Raw genomic sequence first — 25,638 nt, 5'->3', positions numbered from 1 at the left:
CATGGCTGTCATGCAGTCACAGCCATGCAGTTACCTAAAAAAGAAATATTAAATCATTTTTATTGTTCTCACTATAGCTGATAAGATAGATAAAATTTTAAGTCAATGTTGGCAAACGCTAATTAGGAATATTTTGCTTTTTAAATTTTTTTTATTACTGAATTCAAAAAATTAAACCACAATTCAAGAATGTAATCATATAAGTAGTGCCCAGACCGTGACGGCAGGTTGCTTGTAGTCTGATGAGACTCTGTTCTCCCCGCAGAGCTGGTTGGGGCTCTGGATACCCAGAAGATAACGATGGTGTCGTGTGGCCGGGCGCATTCGATGGCCATCAACGAGCAGGGCCAGGTGTTCGCATGGGGAGCCGGAGAAGGCGGGCAGCTCGGCCTGGGGACAGTGGAGGCGGCCGTTCGAATCCCGAGGTGACCGGGTGGCACATCGGTCACAGACTGAAGCTTCTGCAAAACAAAAATCAATCAATCACTCAATCAATCAAGTTTATTTTATAGAACATTTCATCAACATGGCAGTTCATCGTGCCTTCCATCATAAAAACATAAAGTCATAAAAAGCCCATTCAGCCAATGATTGAGAAAACCAGGAACAAACATTAGACTTTGATGAGTGCCGTCACCAAAACCGTCAATGATTTGATGATTGGTCAATGTTTCTTTTATTAAGGTTCAAAACCAACTCTGACCAGTTTTCTGTAAGTTTGTTCTAGATTTGTATTGCATACAAGCTGAATGCTGGTTCTCCTTGTTTTGTTCTGGGGATGCAGAGCAGAACCAGAACCAGAAGACCTGTGTGGTCTGAGAGGTTGATACAGCAGCATTATGGTGCTGGCTAAACTGTTCAGTGACTTATAAACTGACTTTGTAACTGTCTTTATGTGTCTCTAAAAGTTCATAGAACGTGTCTTGTAAAGAACACAAAGAGTAGAACAGAAACATCTGTTCATTGTCCCTTAGTGGGGACATTCTGGTGTAACAGCAGAAAAGTGACAGGTAATTGAAGCATGTAGATCCACACAAAGACAAATGTATAAAAATCATAATTTAGAATCACATACTGTACAAAAAAGGCAAAATTTAAACATGAAATACTGTTTAGTTATTAAAAATAACATTTCAATCCAAAGAAATGTGCAAATTAGTAGGATAATTTAAAAAAAAAAAAACGTTGCAAGTGTATTTGTGCTTTAAAAGAGATTTTATTGATAAGCGACAATAAAACTGTGCAAATAACAACAATAATGTGAACACTGGTTACAGAGTTGAACAATTCCTCCTTCATTTGGAAATTTCTAATTTGTTACTGTTTTATTTGTCCCTTTTTATTGATTTGGGTTTTGAGTTATTTCATCTTTTATCACCCCTACTGTTAGTGTTGCATTGTTTTCCTGACTGTGTTTATTCTCACTCTTAAAAAAAGATATGAAGCAAAAGGTATGAATTGTATTTTTGTCCTTGTTTGTTCCAGGTTGGTCAAAAGGCTTTGTGACCACAGCATCTCCCAAGTGATGTGTGGGAACCAGCACTGCATCGCACTTTCTAGAGGTGGGAAAAAATGTGTCTCCATAGCAGCAAAACCTGCATATTCCTACTGCTTGTAGTCAAATTCCTTCCCAAATTTATTTTAACACATTTCCCAAATGTCAGAGTAATTTCCAAATTATTGAGGGTTATCATCGACAAAGAGAGACATTAAACCATTGGCATGGTTTAATGTTGGGATTTGAATTTGACCAGAAAACCAAACACAGCATATCAGCAAAAACAGATTAAGTTGTCAAAACACAGCAAATCCACAACAAAATGGCTGAAAAAGACAAGAATTAACATTTTGGTAATGGCCTAGTCCAAGCCCAGGCCTTAGCATAAATGTGATGGGAGCTGGAACAAGTTCAGGAATGAAAAAGTTTGGTATTTGGTGTTTTTGGACAATGATAACTTTAGAAACTAGTAAAAGCTACATTATTTTTATGATACTCTAGAAGGTAGAGTATATGTTTTCTTGCACCATAACTGTATAAATTAACTTTTTTAATGTTTTCTACTGGTAGGACTTGATAAAAAAATTTAATTGAATTTATTGCAGATTGTGTAATTCATTAATTGCAATTAATCACATTTTAATCTAAGCCTTATATTGACAAAATAAGCAGCATTTTTAATTCAAAAACTCGTTCTACTGCTAAATCATTTAATTATTTAATAAGACATATGGTAGGTATTTTATGAACCTACATAAAAAGAACCACAGACAACTTATGTGAGTTTTCAAACCAGGCTTTCATGACAGGAGAAGACACAGCGGGCCGCTCCAGCGAGCTGCCTACCGCGCGTTTGAAAACCTTCAGTTAGAGCTCGTCTTTTATTTTCAGAGAAGGGAGCGATAGACAGACAAGTTCAACAAGTTCCTCACACACGAGGTCATCTCGTCTCTTCCCTTGGGAGCGATTTCTCCTACAGGCGGAGGGATGTTATCAGTCTGAGAAAGTCTTCAACACAGCAGTCAAAAGTTTTAACACAGGCAGTGAGAGGCCAACACTTCTAAAATCTATAGTAATATAAGATGCTATGGTAAGATCAATAATCTATACACATGTAAGAATGATAACAACACATAATATTTCCAACGATGCTCTTTTAGGCTTGAGTTGCTTCACTCGGCTAACTCTTGTTAGCACCACCTGAACACAGTAATAGCCTTTTCCAGCATCCAGTCAGATTGTTTTTAGAAGCAGAAATGAACTCCCAGTGGGCCAAGCGAAGCGGCTTTGTCGTCGTTCGCTGCTGTTAGCAGATGTCGCTTGTGCGTCAGATTTCCTGGAGTACCAGAAACACGCAAACAAAAACGTTCCGGCTGGAACATTTATATCTTTCCATGTCATTAATTAATCAAAATGAATGCGTTAAAGTCCCGCCTTAATGTTTACATTGATGAAATCATGTTTTCCTCATCAGATGGTCAGCTGTTCACTTGGGGTCAGAACACCAGCGGCCAGCTGGGCCTGGGTAAAGGAGAGCCGAGCAAACTGACGCCTCATCCCCTGAAGTCCCTAGCAGGGATTCCCCTGGCTCAGATAACTGCTGGAGGAGACCACAGTTTCGCCCTCTCCCTGTCAGGAGCCGTCTTTGGATGGGGCAAAAACAGGGCAGGGCAACTTGGACTGAATGACAAACAAGGTAATAATCAGCTGGTTACAAACAGCCATTGATGAAAAGAGAAGAGTGATCTAAACAGTGGAGCGTTTTTGGACCTGAAGCTAAGATGGAGAATCAGATTTCTCTTCCTTTGGTTTCCCTCTCTGCTAACTTTTCACAACTCTACTGTTTCTCCAGATCGAGCCGTCCCATGCCACATCAAGTTTCTGAGGTCACAGAAGGTCGTTTATATCTGCTGTGGAGATGAGCACACCGCGGCCCTCACAAAGGTAGAAAATCCCTCAAATGTCCAGAAACTCAAATGTTTCACAAATAAAAGAAGAAAGAGAAATGGCAAAAATGAAATACTTTGGTTCCCAGACTTTATTCACTGACACCCATTGTTTAAACCAGCCGTCTGGCCGTCCTTCCAATCGTTCATCCATTGGTCCTTTCATCCAACCATTCATCACCCCATCAATCTGTCTGTTTGTTCATCCATCCACCTTTAAAGCTCAGAAATCGACTTTGACTAAATAGTCTAGATCAGGATCTTTGTGTTTATCAAACAGCAATAAAAAAATCTGTTCTTTCTGTTCATTCTGTTCTTGGCAGGACGGAGGCCTATTTACGTTTGGCGACGGCTCATGGGGTCAGCTGGGTCACGGCTCCACCAACAATGAGCTTCTACCGAGGCGAGTCCTGGAGCTGATGGGCACTGAGGTTTCCCAGATCGCCTGTGGCAGGTACTGTCACTTTAAAGCCACTTCAGGGTTTTCATCACTTATGAATGTAAATCTGTTGCCACCAGACACAACAACCAGACTGTAAGCTGTTCAGCTTATTTTGTCATTATATGTGTTTCCCAAACTTCTCAGTGTCCTTCTCAAGAAAAATCCGCAACAGAGAAATCTGACACTGATAAATGATTAGAATCATCCAACAGTACTGGGTGGTGCTGTGAACTGGAGCACAGGCTGGGCTCCAAGCTGGGCTCCAAGCTGGGCTCCAGGCTGGGCTCCAAGCTGGGCTCCAGGCTGGGCTCCAAGCTGGGCTTCAGGCTGGGCTCCAGGCTGGGCTCCAGGCTGGGCTCCAGGCTGGGCTCCAGGCTGGGCTCCAGGCTGGGCTCCAGGCTGGGCTCCAAGCTGGGCTCCAGGCTGGGCTCCAAGCTGGGCTCCAAGCTGGGCTCCAGGCTGGGCTCCAGGCTGTGCTCCAAGCTGGGCTCCAGGCTGGGCTCCAGGCTGGGCTCCAAGCTGGGCTCCAGGCTGGGCTCCAGGCTGTGCTCCAAGCTGGGCTCCAGGCTGGGCTCCAGGCTGGGCTCCAAGCTGGGCTCCAGGCTGTGCTCCAGGCTGGGCTCCAGGCTGGGCTCCAAGCTGGGCTCCAGGCTGGGCTCCAAGCTGGGCTCCAGGCTGGGCTCCAAGCTGGGCTCCAAGCTGGGCTCCAGGCTGGGCTCCAGGCTGTGCTCCAAGCTGGGCTCCAAGCTGGGCTCCAGGCTGGGCTCCAAGCTGGGCTCCAGGCTGGGCTCCAGGCTGGGCTCCAAGCTGGGCTCCAGGCTGGGCTCCAGGCTGGGCTCCAAGCTGGGCTCCAGGCTGGGCTCCAGGCTGGGCTCCAGGCTGGGCTCCAAGCTGGGCTCCAAGCTGGGCTCCAGACTGGGCTCCAGGCTGGGCTCCGAGCTGGGCTCCAGGCTGGGCTCCAGGCTGGGCTCCAGGCTGGGCTCCAAGCTGGGCTCCAGGCTGGGCTCCAAGCTGGGCTCCAGGCTGGGCTCCAAGCTGGGCTCCAGGCTGGGCTCCAGGCTGGGCTCCAGGCTGGGCTCCGAGCTGGGCTCCAGGCTGGGCTCCAGGCTGGGCTCCAGGCTGGGCTCCAGGCTGGGCTCCAAGCTGGGCTCCAAGCTGGGCTCCAGGCTGGGCTCCAGGCTGGGCTCCAGGCTGGGCTCCGAGCTGGGCTCCAGGCTGGGCTCCAAGCTGGGCTCCAGGCTGGGCTCCAGGCTGGGCTCCAAGCTGGGCTCCAAGCTGGGCTCCAGGCTGGGCTCCAAGCTGGGCTCCAGGCTGGGCTCCAGGCTGGGCTCCAAGCTGGGCTCCAAGCTGGGCTTCAGGCTGGGCTCCAAGCTGGGCTCCAGGCTGGGCTCCAGGCTGGGCTCCAAGCTGGGCTCCAAGCTGGGCTCCAGGCTGGGCTCCAAGCTGGGCTCCAGGCTGGGCTCCAGGCTGGGCTCCAGGCTGGGCTCCAGACTGGGCTCCGAGCTGGGCTCCAAGCTGGGCTTCAGGCTGGGCTCCAGGCTGGGCTCCAGGCTGGGCTTTACACCGTCAGTTCTGAATTAACGTTTGTACATCTGCACAAAAAATAAAACCATTTTTATTTGTTTTAAAAACAGATTTATTTGTTTTATAAATAAACAAATAAAACCTTAAAACCTTTTTAAACCTTTTAAAAAGGTTTAAAAAATTAAACCTTTTTTAGGATTTTTAAAATTATTTTGAATATTCAAATGATACCTATGTTTCCCCTTATTACAAAATAACAGACGTCTCACAATAAAACTTTACTATAGAACACTGTAGCCAAGGGCGTAGGAACGAGTCTGTCATTGGGGGGGACGCATATCGGAAACCTGACAGATCAGTAAATAGCTTGAGCAGAAGTGTCAATTATGCCATCAACACGTCAGTAATGCGTTACTCTAATTTGACCCTTGTTTCAGTAACAAGTATTCTAACATGTTACTATTTGCAATCCAATAATCAGATTAAAGTTATGCATAGTATGATGACCGTCATTCCAGGATGAACACTCACTTTAGAATTTGCCTCACAACTAGCAAGATAAATACTCTGGTAGCACACACAGGCTAACAGATTCTGATATATCTTCTTGGTCAAAAGACATTTGATTATTGGTCAAAATGCATTGATATAAATTAACTGGTAATTTAACTGGTTTTACTTCTTTCTAAAACCAAAGTAGAAAACAGCTCATAAAATAGGACTCGGCAGTTTTAAACTTAATACAGCAGTTTGACCTACAAAAATAAAATCTAAAAACAAGTTTTGTTCTTTTTGAACAACTCTACATCAGTGCAACAGTTTGATCTACAAAATAAATAAAAATTATACTTTTTCACATCTAACAGACATCTTAGTTCCTCACTGTTAACTCAGTCCCACTTTCCATCCCTGCATTCAGTAACTTACCATAAAAAACACTGAGGCAAAAAGCCTAAATGTTTTTTTTCCTCCTGTCATTTTCAGCCACATTTAACTAAAATATCTATGGATATGTGTTTCTGTCTCTGCCTCCCTCTGACTCTCTGCAGCCTGATGTTCCTGCATGGATTCATGGATTTACAACAGACACTACAGTGATGTACAGTGTCAGAATGTGTCAGAATGTGAACTAAATTTCATACAGTATGAGAATTTAAACAACTTAATTTTCAGATGTATACATTATTATACATCTCAACTTCATTTACTGTGTAGCAAAAATTTTCACAAATTTATTTTAAACCTCTCCTCAAGCACCTTTCTTATTGTCAATGTCTCCTAATCATTACCCTTATAGTTTGGAAATAATGGAAAAAAATATTGAAACGTTGAAAGAAATCAACCTGACATCAGTCTTCACCTGTTCTCCTTTCTGGTTTTATTGAAATTAATGTAATTTTTATATCTTCACATTCTGAAACTTCACCTGGCTCTCCAATGTCTTCCCTGACCTGCTCCTCTCATAATAAAATAGTTTAGTTTATTTAAAAATTAAAAAGTTAATACATATTTTAATAAACTAAATGAAGACCTCACCAGAGCTTCTTCACCTTTCTTCAACATCATTCCAGCACTGTTGTTCTTCTAAATATCTATAATATAATATAATATAATATAATATAATATAATATAATATAATATAATATAAAATACATGTTAAGTGGTCGAGTATGATCAGGTGTTGCTCACTTTAAATAATAAAAAGGCTAATTTTGCTGCTGTTTCAGTCTCAATCTGATTAAATAAATCATTATGGCTAGTAGCTAACTTTTAGACAAAGTAATAATATTGGACATGTGACTATTCCAGAATTAAAACAGCTTAACCAAAAAGATTTAGTTCTATTTATGAAAGTAAACTGACAACAAGATGTTATAACCGAGCGACATTCATGGCAACATTCCTAACAGATCGTTTACCTCCTTCAAACGGAGTTTCTGACTCGTCTGCTGCTGCCTTTACTCTGAGCCATTCAGAGGGGGGAGGGGCAGGAAGCGCTCTGCTGAATGCGCTGTTGTGCGCCTTCAAAATAAAAGCATGCGAGTGGAAGATTTTAAAATTCTTCGCAACTGCGGTGAAATTATTGGGGGGGACGAATGTGGCTCTCTCCAATATTGGGGGGGACATGTCCCCCCCGTCCCCCCCGCTTCCTACGCCCCTGACTGTAGCCAAAGAAAATTAAACTTTAGATTTTTTTTTGAAGTTGGTGAGTTATCTCCTTATGACTTATTAAGCTTTTACAGATTTCTACTTTTGTTTAGGACAGCACATTTAAAAAAGACATGTGATGATGTGTTAATATTGGTTAAAGATGTCTTGCGATACACAAACATATAAGCAAACATTGTTGATTCCAGAGCAGAAATTAATAATAACAAACATTGACCAGAAACAACAAGTAGTTTTCCATCTAGTTATTTGTGACTTTGGCCAGGGACAGGCTTGGTAATTTATTATTACATGTATGGATGTGTTAACATTGGATTTTGATATTCGCCAAAATTGTAATAGTAATCGAAGTGGTTTTAATAGCATTCCATTAAAGCTTTTCAACTGTTAAGGGATTTTCTTTTTCTTTGTCTGAATATAGAAGCTGATGTTTTTATTTTTTTGTCCAGGCACCACACTCTGGCCTTAGTCCCGTCGTCCAGCATGGTTTATGCATTCGGCTGCAACAGCCACGGCCAGCTGGGCACGGGAATCTTGGGGGATTCAAGAAGCCCGTTTCCCGTCAAGTCCGGCTTCCTGACTGGAAACCTGCAGAGAAGAGGTGAGAAAACACGAGGTTTGTCTCTATGCTCAGACAAACTGCTCCACCGAACACTTTCGGGTGCTGGTTGCCATAGCGATGAGGAAAGTGGAGGGAAAATCCACTTCTTTTCTTTTTCTTTTGCGAAGACTGTAAGTCTGGATTTGTTCCTAATTTCTTTGCAGTGTATTTTCCTTCCAAACAGATAGTTTTACAAAAGCTCTAAAGTTGTTTTTATCAATAATTCTCCAGGTTTTCTGAAGGTCCTTAAAGTAGCTGGAAAAACATTTAATTCAACAGTTTCTTTTTTTTTATTATTTTACATTCAGGTTGAATGGAAACGATGACATCTCTAATTTACTTTCACCTTGACTTTTCTGATATGGGTTGTTTACAAAGACAGATTTCCAAACTGTTGGCTAAACAGCCAGTCGTTTTTAGGAAATTGTTAGAACACAAACAAAGCCTCCCTTTGTCTGTTTGAACTTCTCTGAAATGAACCAAAAATATCACATTGTTCACAAAGAATGATTTCTGGAAGAAAATATATTTTTAAAATGGAAAAACCTTTAAAAAAAAAACTCTTCAGATTTAATTTTGGTTTATTTTAGTAATTTGAATCACTCTTATCAAATGTTAAGTTTCTCTTTTGTTTCTATTTTCCATCAGATTCAAAGCAATATACAGTTATAAAAATCATATGTGGAGGAGACCACAGTTTCTTATTGTACTCCAACGAACAGGTAAGATCTCATTTCTCCTAAAACTTATTTCTTCAAAAAAAAAAACTCTTATATCTGTAATTATTGATACTCTGAGTTGGTTCAGTCCTGTGTAACATAAAAGGCATGTTTCATGATGTTCATACTTCTTGTTGCTCAAAAGACTAAGATATAAATCGCAGTTTGTCCAGTGAGGATGAGAAAGTCAGAAGAAATATCTGAGAACAGACGGTTGGAGATCCAGCAGTCCGGTATCCTATCCAGGCGTTTAAAAGCGCAAATGATCTTTTGTGATAAATATTCTCATTCAGAAAAAGGAAATGTTTGAATTTCAGCTCTAGCTTATTTTTATTCAGGCGTCAGAACCAAGCTTTCCCTCAACAATTGTGTCCAAAGAATATAATATAATATAATATAATATAATATAATATAATATAATATAATATAATATAATATAATATAATATAATATAATATAATAGAATATTTTGCATTACTGTGCCGTGCATAACATAACAGTGACGTTTTCTACAAATAATCAATTAATGTTTTACTCTTTGTGATTTACAGCAAGGCCTGTCTATTACTAGTTTTCTCACAACAACTGGGTTAGTGGGCCTAAAAAGTTACTTCAGTTCCATGTATTTGGTGGATGAAGTTCAGACGGGGATATACAGCCAAGCAGAATCTTCAGTGAAACACATTCTTATTCATTTGCCTTTGACACCCAGAAAAAAAAATCTTTTTAACTAATTATTCTGGGTAAAATCACGCATAGGAGAAATTTGGCTGGTTATTAATTTGATTTAATAAAATAATCTGCAGATACTGGCAGACATAAAAAAAAACAACTAAAGCAGAACACTTTCAGTTTATTTTGTTTATTTACTCACACAATTTAATAAATGATGAACTTACAGCATACTGTTTTACCAGTTTGTTGGTAACTACTTTATTTTTCTTTGTAGACAAAACAGTCTGGTTTCTGTTTGTATTTAAGGCCATAAATATTTCACATCATTATGTATAAACATGATAGTGCAGATAATACATTTCTTGAGAGCTCTCAAAAACATTGAAAAAAGGGATGTTGGTCCTGAAATATTTCATTATGTTTCTATAACCAAGTTTAGATGCATCCTATTTAATCTTTTCAGACAGGAGTGGGTCAGCTTTTCCCCAGTGAACATTATTATGTTCAGTGTTTCACCACAAGGGGGCAGTAGTGTCTATGCTTTAACTTTCTCATTTGCATGAACTTTGCACTACATTCGCTGAAAAAATGATCAGAAATTTTCAATGTTACGTGTTTGGAGCGCATCAGGTTCCCGTTTCCCTTTTTTTTGTGTTTAATACGGTTTTTCTTCTTGTTCTCGGCAGAGTTCTGCTGCCACAGAGGACTTCAGAGTGGTTAATGTCAGTAAAAGCCTCGCCCCGATCAACTACGAACAGTTAAACTCATGGAGATTAAAAATGATGTACAACACAGACTCTGCTGTGGCAAAGTAAGTGGGAACATGAACGGCCAACTGCTTGAAAAATCCTTAAAAGTTGATAACAAAAACTTCAGCCCGCGGAGCCACAAGTGCAGCCAACTAATGTTTTAATTTATTTAATAACAAAGGCATGTTTAACATTTTTTAAGTTTATTCCTGCAATATTTTCATTCAGTTTCCACAAAGAAGGATGTAAAGTGCAAACAATACGCTTTCAGATCTGTTTTTCATGTGTTTATGTTGGTTGTGGTTTTTTTAATTTTTATTTTTTACATAACTTTCCATCCCACAGAAATAATAATCTGTAACTAGATTTAAAATGAAAAACTTGTTGAGCTCTACAGTCTTTGTCAGTATAGCAGCACCGTTTACAAGCATCAACATTTGAATTCATCTAGAGGAATAGATTTCAGTTTTAAAAGCATCAAGGCATAAAATAATAAAAGCATGACTATCAAAAGCAGTTTCAGTTAAAACTGCAGTGCTTTTAGTCAGTTTACTCCTGCTATTTTCTTTTTGCTAAATGTTATATTCTTCTTTATTTTAAATCCTAAAAATAGAAATAAATGGTGGTTCTTTAAAAATGACAACAAATGTCAGATAGTAGACATTTATCTGAAATTAGAGGCTCTCTTTTCTTTTTTTAAATTTTTTTTCCAAAAAGTTGTTTGACTTTTGCGACTCTAAGCGAGTTGTTTTTGGACGGGCTGAGAGTAAAAGCTAATCTTTAGGTTGTAAAAGTTGCAGATCTCCTTATAAAAAAATAAACATTTTATTTGTGATTTGATAAAATGTTTGTTTTTTTTGTAGTCATCATTTAAAGAAGCGTATTTGTCTGTGTCTGCAGTGACATTGTGATCCAGCTCTCCTCGACGGCCTGTTGGAACGCCAGCTTCCTGGACCAAAGGTAAACTTTATCCGGAACAAGGCGACTCAGTTTACCACCTTTTATAAAGGACAAACACTCGCTTCACTTTACTGCATATGAAACGTCTGAATATCTTTATAATCTCAGGGTTCTTGCAGCCTCTTGAACAGCAAGAAGAGATTAGATTAGAGTTAAATTCTGTTATTTATGTAAAACTCAACGGTTCTACATCAGACAAATTAAAAAGTAAATACTTTTATTGGCAGTTTAAAGTTTTTCTGCTGAGGTGTTTCATCCAGTTTCTTGTCCATGTTGGAAGAATTACAAGTTACTGACAAACATGGCCGTTTTCACTGCGGAAACATAAAACGCACAAAGTATTTATTCCAAATTCAAGTTGTTTTATCTTATATTAAACAGACAGATTAGTTTTGTTGCTGTTTCTTTGTTTGTATAAAAATAGCTTTTAGATTAATCTTCCCTACAGTTCTGCACCGCTTTACTCACTTTGCTCGTTTCTAAGTGTCCTAATTAAAGTCCGTTATGTTTTTAGGAGGTGCATTCCACTTGTTTACTAATGTAAAGTCCTTTTAAACTGATAAATAAAAACTACATTATTACTTTAACATGGATAGAGCTGTGTTTCCTTACAAATACACTTGGTGAAGAATCTCACCAAGTTGGATTTCGATTGGTGGCACTGATGATAAATTGTCCCAAAGTTACAGACTTGCTGTGCAAGCAAAATTTTATATTAAAAAAAATCTATTTGAGACCAAAACAACAGATCGAAGATTTTATCATCCAGTTTTTGGTAGAAAGAGAGAAAAGAGCAAAACGATAAACCGAGCTTGTTTTAAATGCGATTAATTGATTTATTGTTTATTGAGAAAGACAAGAAGGTTTTGGGTTCGAATCTCGAGTTTTTATGTTCTCTTTGTGCACAAGTCCCACATTCTCAAACCATGACTTTTAGGATTATTGGTCTCTACGTCACCCTTAGGTGTGGGAGTTATTTGTCCTGTATGTTTCTGTGTTGCAAACTAAATTAGAACCTGAAACGCTACATTCTGCTTCCCGTCAGGTCACTGGGGTCAATGCACGTCTTCTTATTATGTGTAAACAAAACAGCTGTACATTGGACTGAACCCTGCATACTTTTACTCATCTTACAGAACCTTATTCAGCAAAGGAAAAGTGAGAATGTAGTCGGGGAAAGATGTTATCTGGTTTGGATCGAGGACGATTTGTGCTCCTCCTCCTCGGTGAACCTGAGTGGAGGTCATGGTTCTGTAAGGCCGACTTATCAGCAGTTTACTTATCAAGTCCTGGGAAAGAGCCCAGGAGGTCAGCAGGGTGGAAAGCAGACCGCTGCGGGTTCATGAGGCCAACAGTACTCTGCAGGGATTACGGGTCTGGTTTCTCTGCTGACTCACAGCTGGTTTATAAAAGATGGACTCCAGCTGGTTGATTCACACCTCCGGCTCGTCTACGCTTAATTATTCTTTAATAATTTTATTATTATTACTCTGTCTTTGGTAGTTGGTACATCACTCAGCTTTCTGAAGGTTATTTGCAAAGTTCTGGAAAATCAAAATAAGAGTTGAGCTTCAAATAGCACTGTCTAAGTGAAACCCTTCAGCCTTTTTATTATTGTATTAGTTTTACCCTGAATTTGCTTTAAAGCTGTTCATTTATTGGCTAAGAGTTTGCCCAGTTTTTCACCTTGCCCTTTTATTTCACTCCTTATTAAAAAAAAGTCATGTTACTGTGATGGTTTATTAAGGCCATTGTACTTAGAAAAAAGGGAGTAAATTTACGCCAAAAACTTTAGAAATTTAGAGATTAATCTGAGAATTTATTTTTAGAAAAAACGTGGAAATTTCTGAGTTCAAAATTGGAAAATTTGCAAGAGCAAACCCAGAAATTTTGAGATCAATCTCAGAAATTTTCTAGAAAAAACCAGAAAGTTTCTGAGCTGCAAAAGTAAAAAAAATCGCATGAAAAGAAACTCAAACATTTGAGGTTAATCTCAGAACTTTTCTTAAAAAAAAGGTGGAAATTTCTGAGCTTGAAAAGTCTGAATTTTTTAGATTAATCTCAGAAATGTTCAAGAAAAACCTTGGAGTTTCAAAAGTGGAATTTTTTTTACATTAAAACTCAGAAATTTCCAAGTTTTTTCTAGAAAATTTCATAGATTAATATCAAAATTTCTCAGTATTTTGGCAGAAATTTAATCCTGCGTATTTTTTTCTTTCTACAGTGGCCCCGATACGTTGTAAGTTACGTCATTAGAGTGACGTTGTGGAGAAAATCATCCTTTTTGTGGCGTTTGGCAGCCTGACCTGCTGGTGTTTCCTGGTTAAACAGAGAGAGTCGTTAAGTCGATGGTCCGACTCGGTTTGCTGCTGCTTTGTGTTTGGTCTCAACAGGATGACGTCTGATGTGTTGAGGATAAATTCAACCTTCACTCTGAAAGCGTTTAGAAGGTTTTGCTGTAAACAGCATCTCCACTGTCAAATAGAAAGTTTTGGTTGTTTTTTATTTTATTGTACTTATTAAAAATTTAAAAACCTAACTACAATAATATTTAGTGAACTTAACTCTCAGGTGACAAATATATTAAATTACATCCTTTTGTTTATAATTTCTGCAGCTTTTTGTTTTTCTTTTCTTGGAAAATTGCTTCTGAATTACAGTGGTATTGGTTATTTACGTTTATGTTTTTGTCTTCTCAGTGATGACACTCACTTCAAGACCAACCCAAAGATCCCGGGTATCGATCTGAACTCGGTCAGAACGCTGTTCGAGGTTCTCAGCAAACCGGCCTTTTCTGGACTCCTGGAACAGGCAATAAATCACAAATCATTAAATGATTGACTGAATTAAAACTGTTTCTGTTGGATCTCATTGATCTCAGTTTGGTTATCTGGTGATGATGTCACCATCAATCACCATCAATCTCCTATGTCTGTCATTGAGCTTGTTTGGTTTGTATAAAAGCAGAATTTTAATTAAAAAGTCGACTTATTTACAAGAAAATAATTCCCTAAACAAGGAAATATCCAGAAAAATTGTCCTTTAACTGTCTAAATCTTATGGAGGACCAAAAGGAACAAAATTACCTAAATACATAATTCAATTATGAATTAAATGTACAGTAAAATAAATAAATGTTTAGCTGAATGTTCGACTTTCATTGGTGAGTTTTCAGATAAAATTATTCACTTCAGGAATCATGAAATAATTAAATACACATTTAATTAATTATCTGCACCGGCTATTATAAGTTTGCATTTGAATGATTTAATGACTTTCAGTAATTTATTTGTCTATTAAAGTTTACATTTAAGTTGATCTTATATGCAAAATGTACATTTATTTGTACAGTTTTGACTTTTTTACTGCTCTGAATATGTTGTTTCAGTAATTTGCCTTTTTTAGAGTCTGTACACTCCAGTTAACAATTAATCAAGTACTTGACAAGTTGAAGATTATTTCAATAATTAGTTGATCTGATTAATTGTTTCAGCTGCTACGAAGCTTGAGCATCATTAGTGTTTCAGTGATTTCTGGAGGTTTTCCTGTTTGAAGAACCATTTCCATGTAACGCATCATTCCCAGGACAGCGGTTCCTCTGCATGTGTATTAGAGTTTGTTTTTGGAAGTACATCAAGTTCTGCCGCCGCTCTTAAAAACGAAACGGCAGCTCTGACTCATCACCGCTGTTTATGGTTTAGTAATTGTAGGTTGGGGATTGTTTGAATGACGTTAAGATGACTTTGCAATCAGTGGTAAGACCGAGGCAAAAGTCCAGAACCTTTAAAGTCCTGCTGCCTTAAAAGTGTTTCCTGTTCCCTCTGCAGCTTTTTTAAAGTCTGATTTATAAATTGAAAGTAATAAATGTGTTTTTTTAGGCCTCCAAGAGTTTTGAGAGCCTGCTGATCCCCCAGCTGCCGCGTTCGCCGCCGGACGTTGAGGCCATGAGGATCTACCTCATCTTGTCCGAGTACCCCGCCCTGCAGGACTCCAAGAACTACATCCGCCTCACTATTCCCCTGGCGATGGCTATTCTTCGGCTAGACGCCAACCCCAGCAAAGTATTGGGTATCATATTTCCATGCACACACTGCGACCAAATAATCCCAAATTTCTTTTAGGGTAATCTGTGAAGTCGCTTGAACGGCTTTAACGGGCAAAGCTGAAGTGTGTTCCTGTTTTTTGGTCGTCTTTTCTTCCCGTAGATAACTGGTGGTGCTTCATGGACGGCAGCTTCTTCACCAGAATGGTCGACATGTACAAACGCATCGTTGTGTTCATGCTGACAGGCGGCAAGACGATCCTGGTGCCAGTCTTCTACGATAACTACTTCCTGGCCACGCTGCAGCTGCTGGAGAAACTCCACAAGGTACGCATCGGCTGAAGAGGGAAAACATTTAAATTTTCCATCAAAAATTTATGTGTTCTGTTTTTCATTTAAAGAATATAAATATGTTAAAATATTTGATTAAAATATTGTTTCTGATGCTCAAACTCTGCCAGTCAGATTCATCTGGCTGCCTTCTTAAGTTAACGTTTCTAACAACAAATGGAAAAGTTTCTGACATGGAAAAACCCAAAGGAACTGCTGCAAACCATAACAAATATTTGAATAAGATAAAATTTGATGTGATTAATATAAAATGTTACATATTTTCTTACAGTCAAAAGAGGAGATTGTAATGAAAAATTGCATTATCTGGTAACAAAGTCATAATACAATATGATCATCTAAAAGTATATTAGATTATTGAATATTCTGTCTTCTGTCTATTGATATTGATCACATGTCTTTTGCGATTGTATATAGTTGTTGATTTATTGTCCTTGTGAGGATGAAATGTTTTACCCCTCTGAGGCGCAGACCTGCTTTGTGTTGCCAGGTAAACTTAAGGGCGAATCACGTGGAGTACAGCCGCTTTTACATCCCAGACATCAGCAGCCTGGTGGACATCCAGGAGGACTACCTCAAATGGTTTCTGACTAAAGCTGACATTGTGAGCGCAGCGTCGCATTTCTCTGTTGTTTGATGACAATTATTTGCAAGGCATTCATAATCCTGACATTTTTCTGTCCCGTTTTATTCTGATTCCTAGAAAATGGGCTCCTCCCCCTCACAGGTATTTTGATTTTGAGCATTAAAGCCTTAAATGTTCATGTTGGGTTTGTAACGCTGAGTGTTGCGATCCCAGCAGAACGACTTTCCCTCAGTGAACCTCTGTGCCTTCCCGTTCATCCTGAACGCCCAAGCCAAGACGACAATGCTGCAAACAGATGCTGAGCTGCAAATGCAGGTAGGAGCCTCTTAAGTCTGTGCAAAAGTTTTCAACCACCAAATAATCCGACTTTTTTATGACGGGTTTTTCCCCAGAAAACTTGCTGCTGGGGCAGTACGTGGTTTCGAGTTAAATCTTAAACGTTGACAGGAATTTGGAAATACAACTACATAAGATAATTTAATGTTACTGGAAGAGATTACTGACAATACTTCATCCATGGGCCAAACGTTGCCTGAACACACACTGAGCGAGTTTGAGATGTAAACGCACACACACCACATGCTGTTCTTTGTTCACAAATATACATGCACTCACATCAGTTTCACTGCATACCTCTGAAACCGCAGCCATAACTCAGCTTTCATAGTCACACTTTACAGGTTTGTATAAAATTAGTTAGGAGAAAAAAAATCTTAATCTGCTTTGAAATTAAATGAGAGAAAAAAAAAACAACTTCAGACTTTAGTGCAGGTCTATTTTTCAATCTAATGTTCATCTCTTTTGTTGCCAAGATGGCCGTCAGCGGTGCAAACCTGCACAACGTCTTCATGCTGCTCACGCTGGAGCCCCACCTCGCTAGGAACCCATATCTGGTGCTGCATGTGCGCAGGAACCATTTAGTCAGTGACACTCTGCGGGAGCTCACCATGTACTCTGATGTGGATCTCAAGAAGCCCCTCAAGGTGAGCAGATCCCTGATTCCTGCATCTCAGTCGTGTCAAAATAGGGGAATAAGTTTGGAAAATGTTCGGTTTTGCAGACTTTGTTCAACACTTGATTGTTAAAAGTTGCTTCCAGTCCATCCAGTCTTCATTTTGATCATTCCTTATTTAATTCTGTGTTTTCCCAAAGTACAAGTAAAGCTTCAGAAATTGGAATATCATGGAAAAGTCCAGTATTTTTTGTCATTTCATTTCAGAAACTGAAACTCATACAGATTCATGACAATTTTAAATTCTTAACAGAATTTCTCTCAAGGCTTCGGTTATCCCTGTTCTTAGTGCATGTTTTCCTATGACACTTTTTCCTTCCACTCAACTTTCTGTGAATTTACTACAGCCTTTTTAGTATGTTTTAATCTTCTGAGACACTTAATTTTGCGTTTTCATTATCTGTAAGTTGGGCGGAAACAATCAATTACTGAAGTAATCGTTAGCTAATTAAGTATTTTATAAATTGTTAAATGGAGTATACAGACTAAAACAGGCAAATGACTGAAAGTTCAACATACTCAGAGCATTAATTACGCCGCAACTGTTCAAAAGAACCTGCACATTTTGCATTTCAGGCAAATAAAAACACTTCTTCTATTGCTGTGAATATTTTCTACCCAGGTGGCGTTTTTAGCTTCACCAAATTCAAATTCTATAAAAGAAAAATAAATTGATATTAGATGTTTTTTTTGGCATTCATTGAAAAAGGAACTGAATTATTTGTTTATTTGCATTTCTCGTGTATTTTAGGTGTTGTATAAATGAAGCTTCAGTGATTCAATGAAAAATCTGCACAGTGAACCAATTTTTTCCCCGTCACTTAATTAATCGTCAGAATAATCAATTACTAAAATTGTTTTACATGTATTTTAAGACAACAGCAATCAAAAGGTGAAAAACTGCAAGAAAAATGGACATTATTTAGAAACCTTTATAAGAACTAAACACCTTAAAATTGTATTAAAAAGTCACCTGTCACGGTTCTGTTCCTTTTCTATATGCATGCTCTTTTTTTGTCCTGTATTATGTAACAAAGGAAAATAAAAATCATGTTTTAAAACAATTGCAAGAAATAAACCCTTGAAATATTTCACTCTAACGAATCTATAGAAAGTTCATTTCCTGCAGAGACAAAAACTAAACTTTTTCACAATGTTCCAAATTTCTAAAGCTGTCCTTGTTTAGAGAGAAAACAGAAAATTGAAGACACAGAAGGTGTGTAGGAACCCTTTTTACATGGACTCTCTTTCATCATCTGCTCCCTGCAGGTGATCTTTGACGGTGAGGAAGCCGTAGACGCGGGCGGCGTAACTAAAGAGTTCTTCCTGCTGCTGCTAAAGGAGCTTCTGGATCCTGTTTATGGGATGTTTACCCATTATAAAGACTCCAACCTGCTGTGGTTCTCTGACAAAGTAAGCAGGAATCAACCTGATTTTACACAAATCCAAACACTGGACTTTAGATTGAAATGACAGCAGAGGGTTTACCGTGGCTGTCTGGGTTAGTCGCTCGCCGCCTTTTCTGCTATAATTCATGTTTTAATTATCCCGTTACAACAAGGCGTTACAGGTGGATCTAGTGGACAGAATAAAGTTGAATTGGTTTTAAACTTTTTGTTGGGCAGCTTTAAACTTTTGTTGATCCTTGAATTGATCTACAGGATTCATACATGCCAGAGTTATAATAGTTGTAGGTTTCCATTGTAGTTTTATTTCATTTTGTCTTTCAGTTAGTTTTTAGAGTGTGCTTGCTAGTTTTCTCAGTTATTATTAATCAAATATTGTTTATTTTGTTTAGTTATAGTAGTAATCTTAGTTTTATTTCATTTTTTGGTTAATTTTTAGGTGCAGAATTCAAAAATGTCAAAGTATTGTGAATATGTACACATTGATTAGGTAGTGAATACTGTACAGAAAATGCAATAAAAACAATGTTTCAGTTATTGTTGAATAATCAGCTGACTGTGGGGTTTTCTCCAAACTTTTGCTGTTGCCATTTTGCCACCATTAGGAGAAAGAAGTGCCAGATTTTACCCACAGCTGAGGTGGGGAAGAAAAATCATTTTCACATCAGATCAAAAGGCTAATAAATGGATTCATAAACACAAAATTGAAGGATATTATGTCTTATAATTTTAGTATGTCTTAATTAAGTTTATAAACACACAGTGTAGTTCCAGTTAGTTATAGTTTTCCCCCCATTAATTACCGTTTTTATTTATTTCAGTTAACAGAAATGTTTTCTGAATTTCAGTTTTCATTATTTTGCCTGTTTTAGTTCACTATGACAACCTTGAAGCAGGCAGACGTTTATTTGAAGTGATCTGTGGAAACGTTCAGGTTTACAAAACAAGCGCCTCCATGAGGGAACTGCTTTATGTGTCTGGTTTCCTAAAAAAACGTATTAAAAGTGGGAATGTTTCTCAAAGGCAGAATTTGCGTTTGTAGTTGCTGTGACACGCAGTAACAGCCGTACGGTTACCTAAAATAGGAGCAATAAATAGTTCATATCGTCACTTTTGAATTTTATCACAATAGTACCACAAAATAACGTAACAAAACTTTTAAGCTCATATATCCCAACCTAACATTGAATCATATTTTAATTTTTTTTATGCTTTCATTGAACAAACGATGGGAAGCATAATAACTAACAATCCTGACAACATGGACAGCTGTTTTTTTGTTTTTTAACAGGAATTTATTATGACAACTTTAAATCCAAGTTATTATCAGAAGAAATTTATTACCATAAGTGATAAACAATATGATAAATGCACACTCCAACTAACTGATTTAAATTTAAATCAGTTCTGCCCGGTTCAGACAGAAACATGGAAAAAGAAAAACATTTCAAATCTGATAATTGGACAAAGAAGAAGTTTCCAGATGTTTTGTTTGTCAGTGAGGTTCAGTATTGTGTAAATGTGTTTGCATTCCCAGTGTTTTGTGGAGCAGAACTGGTTTCATCTGATCGGGATCGTCTGCGGTCTGGCCATCTATAACTCCACTGTGGTGGATCTGCACTTTCCTCTGGCGCTCTACAAGAAGCTGCTGGACGTGTCGCCTTCACTGGACGATTTCAAAGAGCTCTCGCCGACAGAAGCCAGGTTCGCTCCACTTTTTATGCTTCAAACCGAGACACAACTTCCACGGTAAACGGTTTGTTACGTGTGTAAAACTCGAGGCCCGGGGGCCAAATGTGGCCGTCTAGACTCCACAGAAACGCATGAATAAAGCCTGTCAGATAACAGATCTGTGGTTAAATATTAGAGCAGTTTTTATCTTTTTGCTGTTTTTGTCTGATTTGAACATTTACACAAAATCCAGAGATATCCACAATTCTTTGCTCTAATTTATTATTGTGAATTCACTGCAAATTTCCCACAAAAATGATCAAAAACATCTGGTTTAAGTGATGCTAACTCCTACCTAGAAGAGTCAGTGTTTCATATCGCTACTCCATGGCGAGTATCAAAAAGTTACACTTACTTTTATCCATAAATGCAAATATTTCTAAGTTAGCACCAAAAATTCTGTGATTTTTATTGCAAAAAATAACAAAAACAACTGCAAACTGATCAGTGTGAGAATTTTCTCAATGTTATTTTATTTTACGAAGTACTTAATTAATATTTTAACAATTTCATAGGTTCAATCAATATATTCTGGAACAATCAGCTCTTTGAGAACTTGATCTTCATAATGCAAATGAAAATGGTTTAACAGCCCCGGCTTGTTGTGTAAAACTTCTACGTCTCAGTACCAGTAAGTTGATTTGACGACAGACACACTCAGTTTCTTCTGCCCCATATATTAAATGAAATACAAAAAGTAACCCTAAACAACTACCGAGCAGTGGCTCCACTGAGCAGTTAGCTGCAGTTAGGAGTAGTTGGCAGCAGTTAGCTGCAGTTAGCTGTAGTTAGGAGTAGTTAGCAGTAGTTGGCAGTAGTTGGCAGCAGTTAGGAGTAGTTAGCAGTAGTTGGCAGCAGTTAGCAGCAGTTAGCAGCAGGTAAGAGTTGTAAAATTAAACATAGCTAAAATGCACAATATTAAAACCAGATATAAACAAAACATTACAAAATTTCACGATGCTCTGTATGTGATTAAATTTATCTAACATGTATGTTAAATATAATACTTGTGAAGAAAAACAGAGCTGATCCCAACACATACTACAGTTACAAACGGCAAAAAGAGGGAGGAGCTGACAGTTACTGGTTGCTATGGTAACCGCCAACCGTCAAGCGCAGCTTAGCAGAACTTAATACACCAATAAAACAACTTCTTGACTAAACAAAATAAATTCAAAGAAAAAATACATTTTGACAAACTTCACATATTGTTAAACTAAAACCGTTACAGATGCGTACATTCATTTCTTTATTAATATTAAAGTAAAGTGGATGTTGCTCTGGGAGGATCTGTGTTTCTGCGGAGCGTAATTCTCCTCATATAACTATTGATTTTGACGTTATCTGCGTGGAGAAGGCCTGCACAGCTTCCAGCGCCACAGAAACGCCGTAGATGGTTGAAATGCTGCAGAATCAATGCGGCTGCAGTTCCTGCTCATGATGACCTCATCTCAGTAGGAATAAACATCCGTCCCATTTCGCTAATTAGCCTCTTTGTCGTCAGACTGTTTGACCTCTTTCCGTGTTTCCTGTGTGTTGGAAATAAATCTCCTACGTGTTGCTCGCAGGAAAACTAAAGAGCAGACTCCCTCTGCGTTATATCCTGTTTGCTATTGTTGGTTATAATCCGCTGCATGTTGAATTGTTATTTATATGTTTCATGAACTGTGTTTGTTTTCTTTGTTTGTCCTTAATAACCATTTTTTCTGTTTTCCAGGAGTCTTCAGCAACTTCTAGACTATGAAGGAGGAGATGTAGAAGAGACGTTTCTTCTTAACTTTGCTGTATGTAACTTCTCATAGATGTTTTAGCTGTTTTTAGTATCGGATAAAGAATAATTATGTTTTTTTTTATTTCTCCCCGTTGTGTAAAATGCAGTTGTCTTTGATTTTGCAACAGTCAATTTGTAGGTTTTCTATTAAAATGTGACAAACATGCTACATTTACACAACAAAATACTTTAGTGAAAGAAGTAGGCACTTAATACATGTATTTTACGTATTTATGTGTCTAGGCATGCATTTATGCAGCTTTAAGATTTTTTTAGACAAGGGAATTACCTTCTTTTTTTGTGATGACTGATTCAGTTCTGTGGTTGGAGGTGTAGCAGACATGTTTGGGTTTGTTGCTGCTGAAACAGATAATTGTTGACAGTCTTGGTAGCTTAACTTAGTTGTGGTGTTCCTCAGGGATCGATCATTACCTCCCTTTTGTTTTCTGATTACATTCTACCTCAAAATCACTGTATGGGTTCTGTGTAGGTCAGAGTATTCTCAAATTCATTGATGATGAATCAGTGTTGTTTTCCATCACAGATCACCAGGGAAAACTACGGGATGACAGAAATTAAGGAGCTGATTCCTGGAGGAGAGAGCATCGCTGTGGACAAAAACAACAGGTTGGACAACTCTAACTGAGAGCTGTATTAAGAAATAAATATGAATATTTTAGTCTGAACAGTCCATATGGTCCATCTGGAACCTGCGTTCTTTTGCTTTCAGTTGTCAGAAATAGCTTTTTGTTTTTAGTCCAGCCAGAGCCACAAACATTACCTAACATTTAGAAAAAAAGATAACTTATAATTTTTAGTTATGAATTCAACTGAGTCATTTTTCAATTCAACTGACTTATTTTCTTTTTAAATAAGAAAATCTGTTTCATATGCTTGAGAACATTTTTTTAAAGTTATCTTCGATGCAGATATAAAAACATAACTTTTTCGTCTCTGATGGGTCACAGTGACATTTTCTCCTATGATGTGAAGCTGCTGAGTGAGAAACTCGGGAACAATTGAGTCGAACGTTACGGTCACTGTGACATCTTCAAAAATATCCCTGAGTCTTTGTGAGAGAGTTTTCTATTAGTTTGGACAGGAGGAGATGTTAACTTGAGCTTTTCGGGTTTATGAAGGAACAGCGCTGTAAAAAATGTCGATTTCTTCTATTTATGCTTTTTTTTCACAGATTTAAATGTTTCTGATAAAACTAGTTTTACTTTTGGAGAAAATTAAACTCAGTAAATACATAAAGAACTTCTAAAATATTTAATTTATTATAAGATAAAAACTATCCAAACCAACCTGGATTGTCTGTGTGAAAAATAATTGCCCCATATTCAGTATGAGTGAGTACAGTATCGGACTTTGGCTAGGCCACTCCAAAACTTTATTTTATTTACTTTTACGTCATTCAGAAGTGAAAGGTCCACTTCTCTCTATCATTTCTACTCAAACTGCTGCTAGTTTCACAATGGCCAGACTTAGAATGATGGTTTTTGAAATTACAAGAATTGACGTAAAAATACGAGAATATTATTACAAGACTAGTCATAATAGTACAAGATTGTCGTAATAATGCGAGTTGAAACAATGCGAGAGAAGTTGTAATGAATAAAACCACAATAGAGTCAAAATAATGTGAAAATATGGTTATAATGTGAGAATATTGGTTATAATACGAGATAGTTGCAATAATACAAGGACGAAGTCATATTGTGAGAATAGTTGCAATATTTCAAGAATAGAATCAAAATAATACAAAAATAAAGTTGAAATAATGTGACAACAGTCATCAAATTTTTATTGGTATTAGAACTTTCAAAGGACTGTGACTATTTAGAAGAATCAAACCACCGTATTTATGTCCTTACCAAAATAAAGTGGTAATACTGAGAACTGGTTGTGTCAGATCTTAGTGACTCAAAGTTTTTTTTCATTAAAACAACTTTTTTTCTTATAATTTTATGACTTCTGCTAATTTTGCATCCTTAGTCTGCTAATTCTCCTAATCTTAGTCTGGCCCTTTTACTCTGCGGTTCTGCGACTCGAGTTTAGAGAGTCACATTGAATTTACTGCAGTGTTTCAGCCTAACAGATTACAGATTTAATCTGCTTAAAGAACGTCACTCAGATGTAAACAGATCCACCTTGAGCTTATTATTAATGAACTCGTGTTCTTCTGTAGAAAACTATGGAGACAATATGAACAATCAGACACAGTGACAGGAACCGAGTGTTTACGGCTCCTGTGAAGCTGATGTTTGAGGACGCAGGTGTTTCAGACTCGCCCTGATTGTGTTTCAGGAAGGAGTTTGTGGAGGCCTACCTGCGCTACGTGTTCTCCGACTCGGTGAGCGAACAGTACTCGGCCTTCTCCGCCGGCTTCCTGAAAGTGTGCGGAGGGGAGATCCTGTCGCTGTTCCAGCCCTCTGAGCTGATGGCCATGGTGGTCGGGAACAACAATTACAACTGGGAGGAGATGGAAAAGGTCAGTCAGACGGCCTGGACACGTCTACCGTCCGGTTCCTGTCTGACCCACATTCATCATTTAAAATTAGAAGTAAAACCTAGTTTGGCTTTAGATACAGGTGGAAGTGATTCACTTCAATAAGTTATTGTCATTTGATTTACATTGGAGCATTTTATGGGTGAATTCTAGCATTTTTTTAATTAAAGCAACTAGAAAAAGTATTTCTAATGGCTGTAGATGCGTAGCAACTTGACGTCATGTGCATAAGATCCCGCCCCCACCGACGATGACTACCGTTAGATTTACTTTCAACACAGCGCGATAAATCGTATATGTATGTACGATATATAAAATTAATAGAGATGTAGTGCTTTTCTATTAATTTCTATGACAACTAGATAACAATGTCCAAGGGCATCACACTTCACATCTCAGGAAAAAGTTTTAATTAAAAAAAAAGGCAAGGAAGTGGGAAGTTGGTAAGTTATGCTAGCTTGACATCGACAGAGGCTTCGGAAATCAGGTAAAAGAATCGTCTTTTTGCACATTTGTTTTTGTCCAATTAATCATTAGAATAAGCGATTACTAAAATAATTATTAGTTTTGCTCTTAATTAGGTTCGTCCATCTTCAACTGAAACACCTGTCTCTCTTAAAACATAAAGGCTTAAAAAGGAATTAAACAGAAATCAGGCAGGTTTGAGTCCAAACTCGTAATTTGCAGTTGTCTCTTCAGAGCGATGTGCCTAGTTCAGACATTTTTGATTGGCAGGTGGATGCGACCTCAGGGTGTTCAGGTTTCAGGTAAATTCTTGTTTTTCACTCCAGAAAAAGCAGGTTTGTCATCACTCTTTGACGTCTGATTTCTGAGCCTAACGCTTCATAAAGATGGATGGGATTGTTGTTGTGTTGCAGCTGGTTACTGATTATAAACTCGTTGTAAATGCGACGTTTTGACTTTACGACCTTTAGGACCAGAAA

At 38.2% G+C, this 25,638-nt stretch overlaps 1 protein-coding gene across 2 annotated transcripts in view; it reads left to right on the top strand.

Moving 5' to 3' along the window:
• The window catches only part of herc3 (HECT and RLD domain containing E3 ubiquitin protein ligase 3), a 34,154-nt gene that overhangs the window by 4,347 nt on the left and 4,169 nt on the right, over positions 1–25,638 (top strand). Inside the window, exons 3-23 of one of the 2 annotated variants that reach the window (XM_015005052.2) lie at positions 266–425; positions 1,486–1,562; positions 2,973–3,194; positions 3,351–3,442; positions 3,768–3,898; positions 8,029–8,180; positions 8,829–8,902; positions 10,261–10,385; positions 11,224–11,283; positions 13,983–14,094; positions 15,162–15,351; positions 15,489–15,652; positions 16,167–16,280; positions 16,380–16,403; positions 16,479–16,577; positions 17,075–17,245; positions 18,544–18,687; positions 20,218–20,384; positions 22,129–22,195; positions 22,727–22,809; positions 24,493–24,676. In XM_015005052.2, the coding sequence (XP_014860538.2) occupies positions 266–425; positions 1,486–1,562; positions 2,973–3,194; positions 3,351–3,442; positions 3,768–3,898; positions 8,029–8,180; positions 8,829–8,902; positions 10,261–10,385; positions 11,224–11,283; positions 13,983–14,094; positions 15,162–15,351; positions 15,489–15,652; positions 16,167–16,280; positions 16,380–16,403; positions 16,479–16,577; positions 17,075–17,245; positions 18,544–18,687; positions 20,218–20,384; positions 22,129–22,195; positions 22,727–22,809; positions 24,493–24,676 (2,612 nt within the window). Of the gene's footprint in view, positions 1–265; positions 426–1,485; positions 1,563–2,972; positions 3,195–3,350; positions 3,443–3,767; positions 3,899–8,028; positions 8,181–8,828; positions 8,903–10,260; positions 10,386–11,223; positions 11,284–13,982; positions 14,095–15,161; positions 15,352–15,488; positions 15,653–16,166; positions 16,281–16,379; positions 16,404–16,475; positions 16,578–17,074; positions 17,246–18,543; positions 18,688–20,217; positions 20,385–22,128; positions 22,196–22,726; positions 22,810–24,492; positions 24,677–25,638 lie in introns of both variants that reach the window. The other variant, XM_015005050.2, reaches the window with a different exon arrangement.

This window comes from Poecilia mexicana, unplaced genomic scaffold (genome assembly GCF_051168715.1).
Source record: "Poecilia mexicana isolate PSO_F unplaced genomic scaffold, ASM5116871v1 scaffold_1, whole genome shotgun sequence".
Taxonomy (NCBI): Eukaryota; Metazoa; Chordata; class Actinopteri; order Cyprinodontiformes; family Poeciliidae; genus Poecilia; species Poecilia mexicana.
Note: the sequence above shows the minus strand (reverse complement) of the source record. Positions and strands in the feature narration are given on the sequence as shown.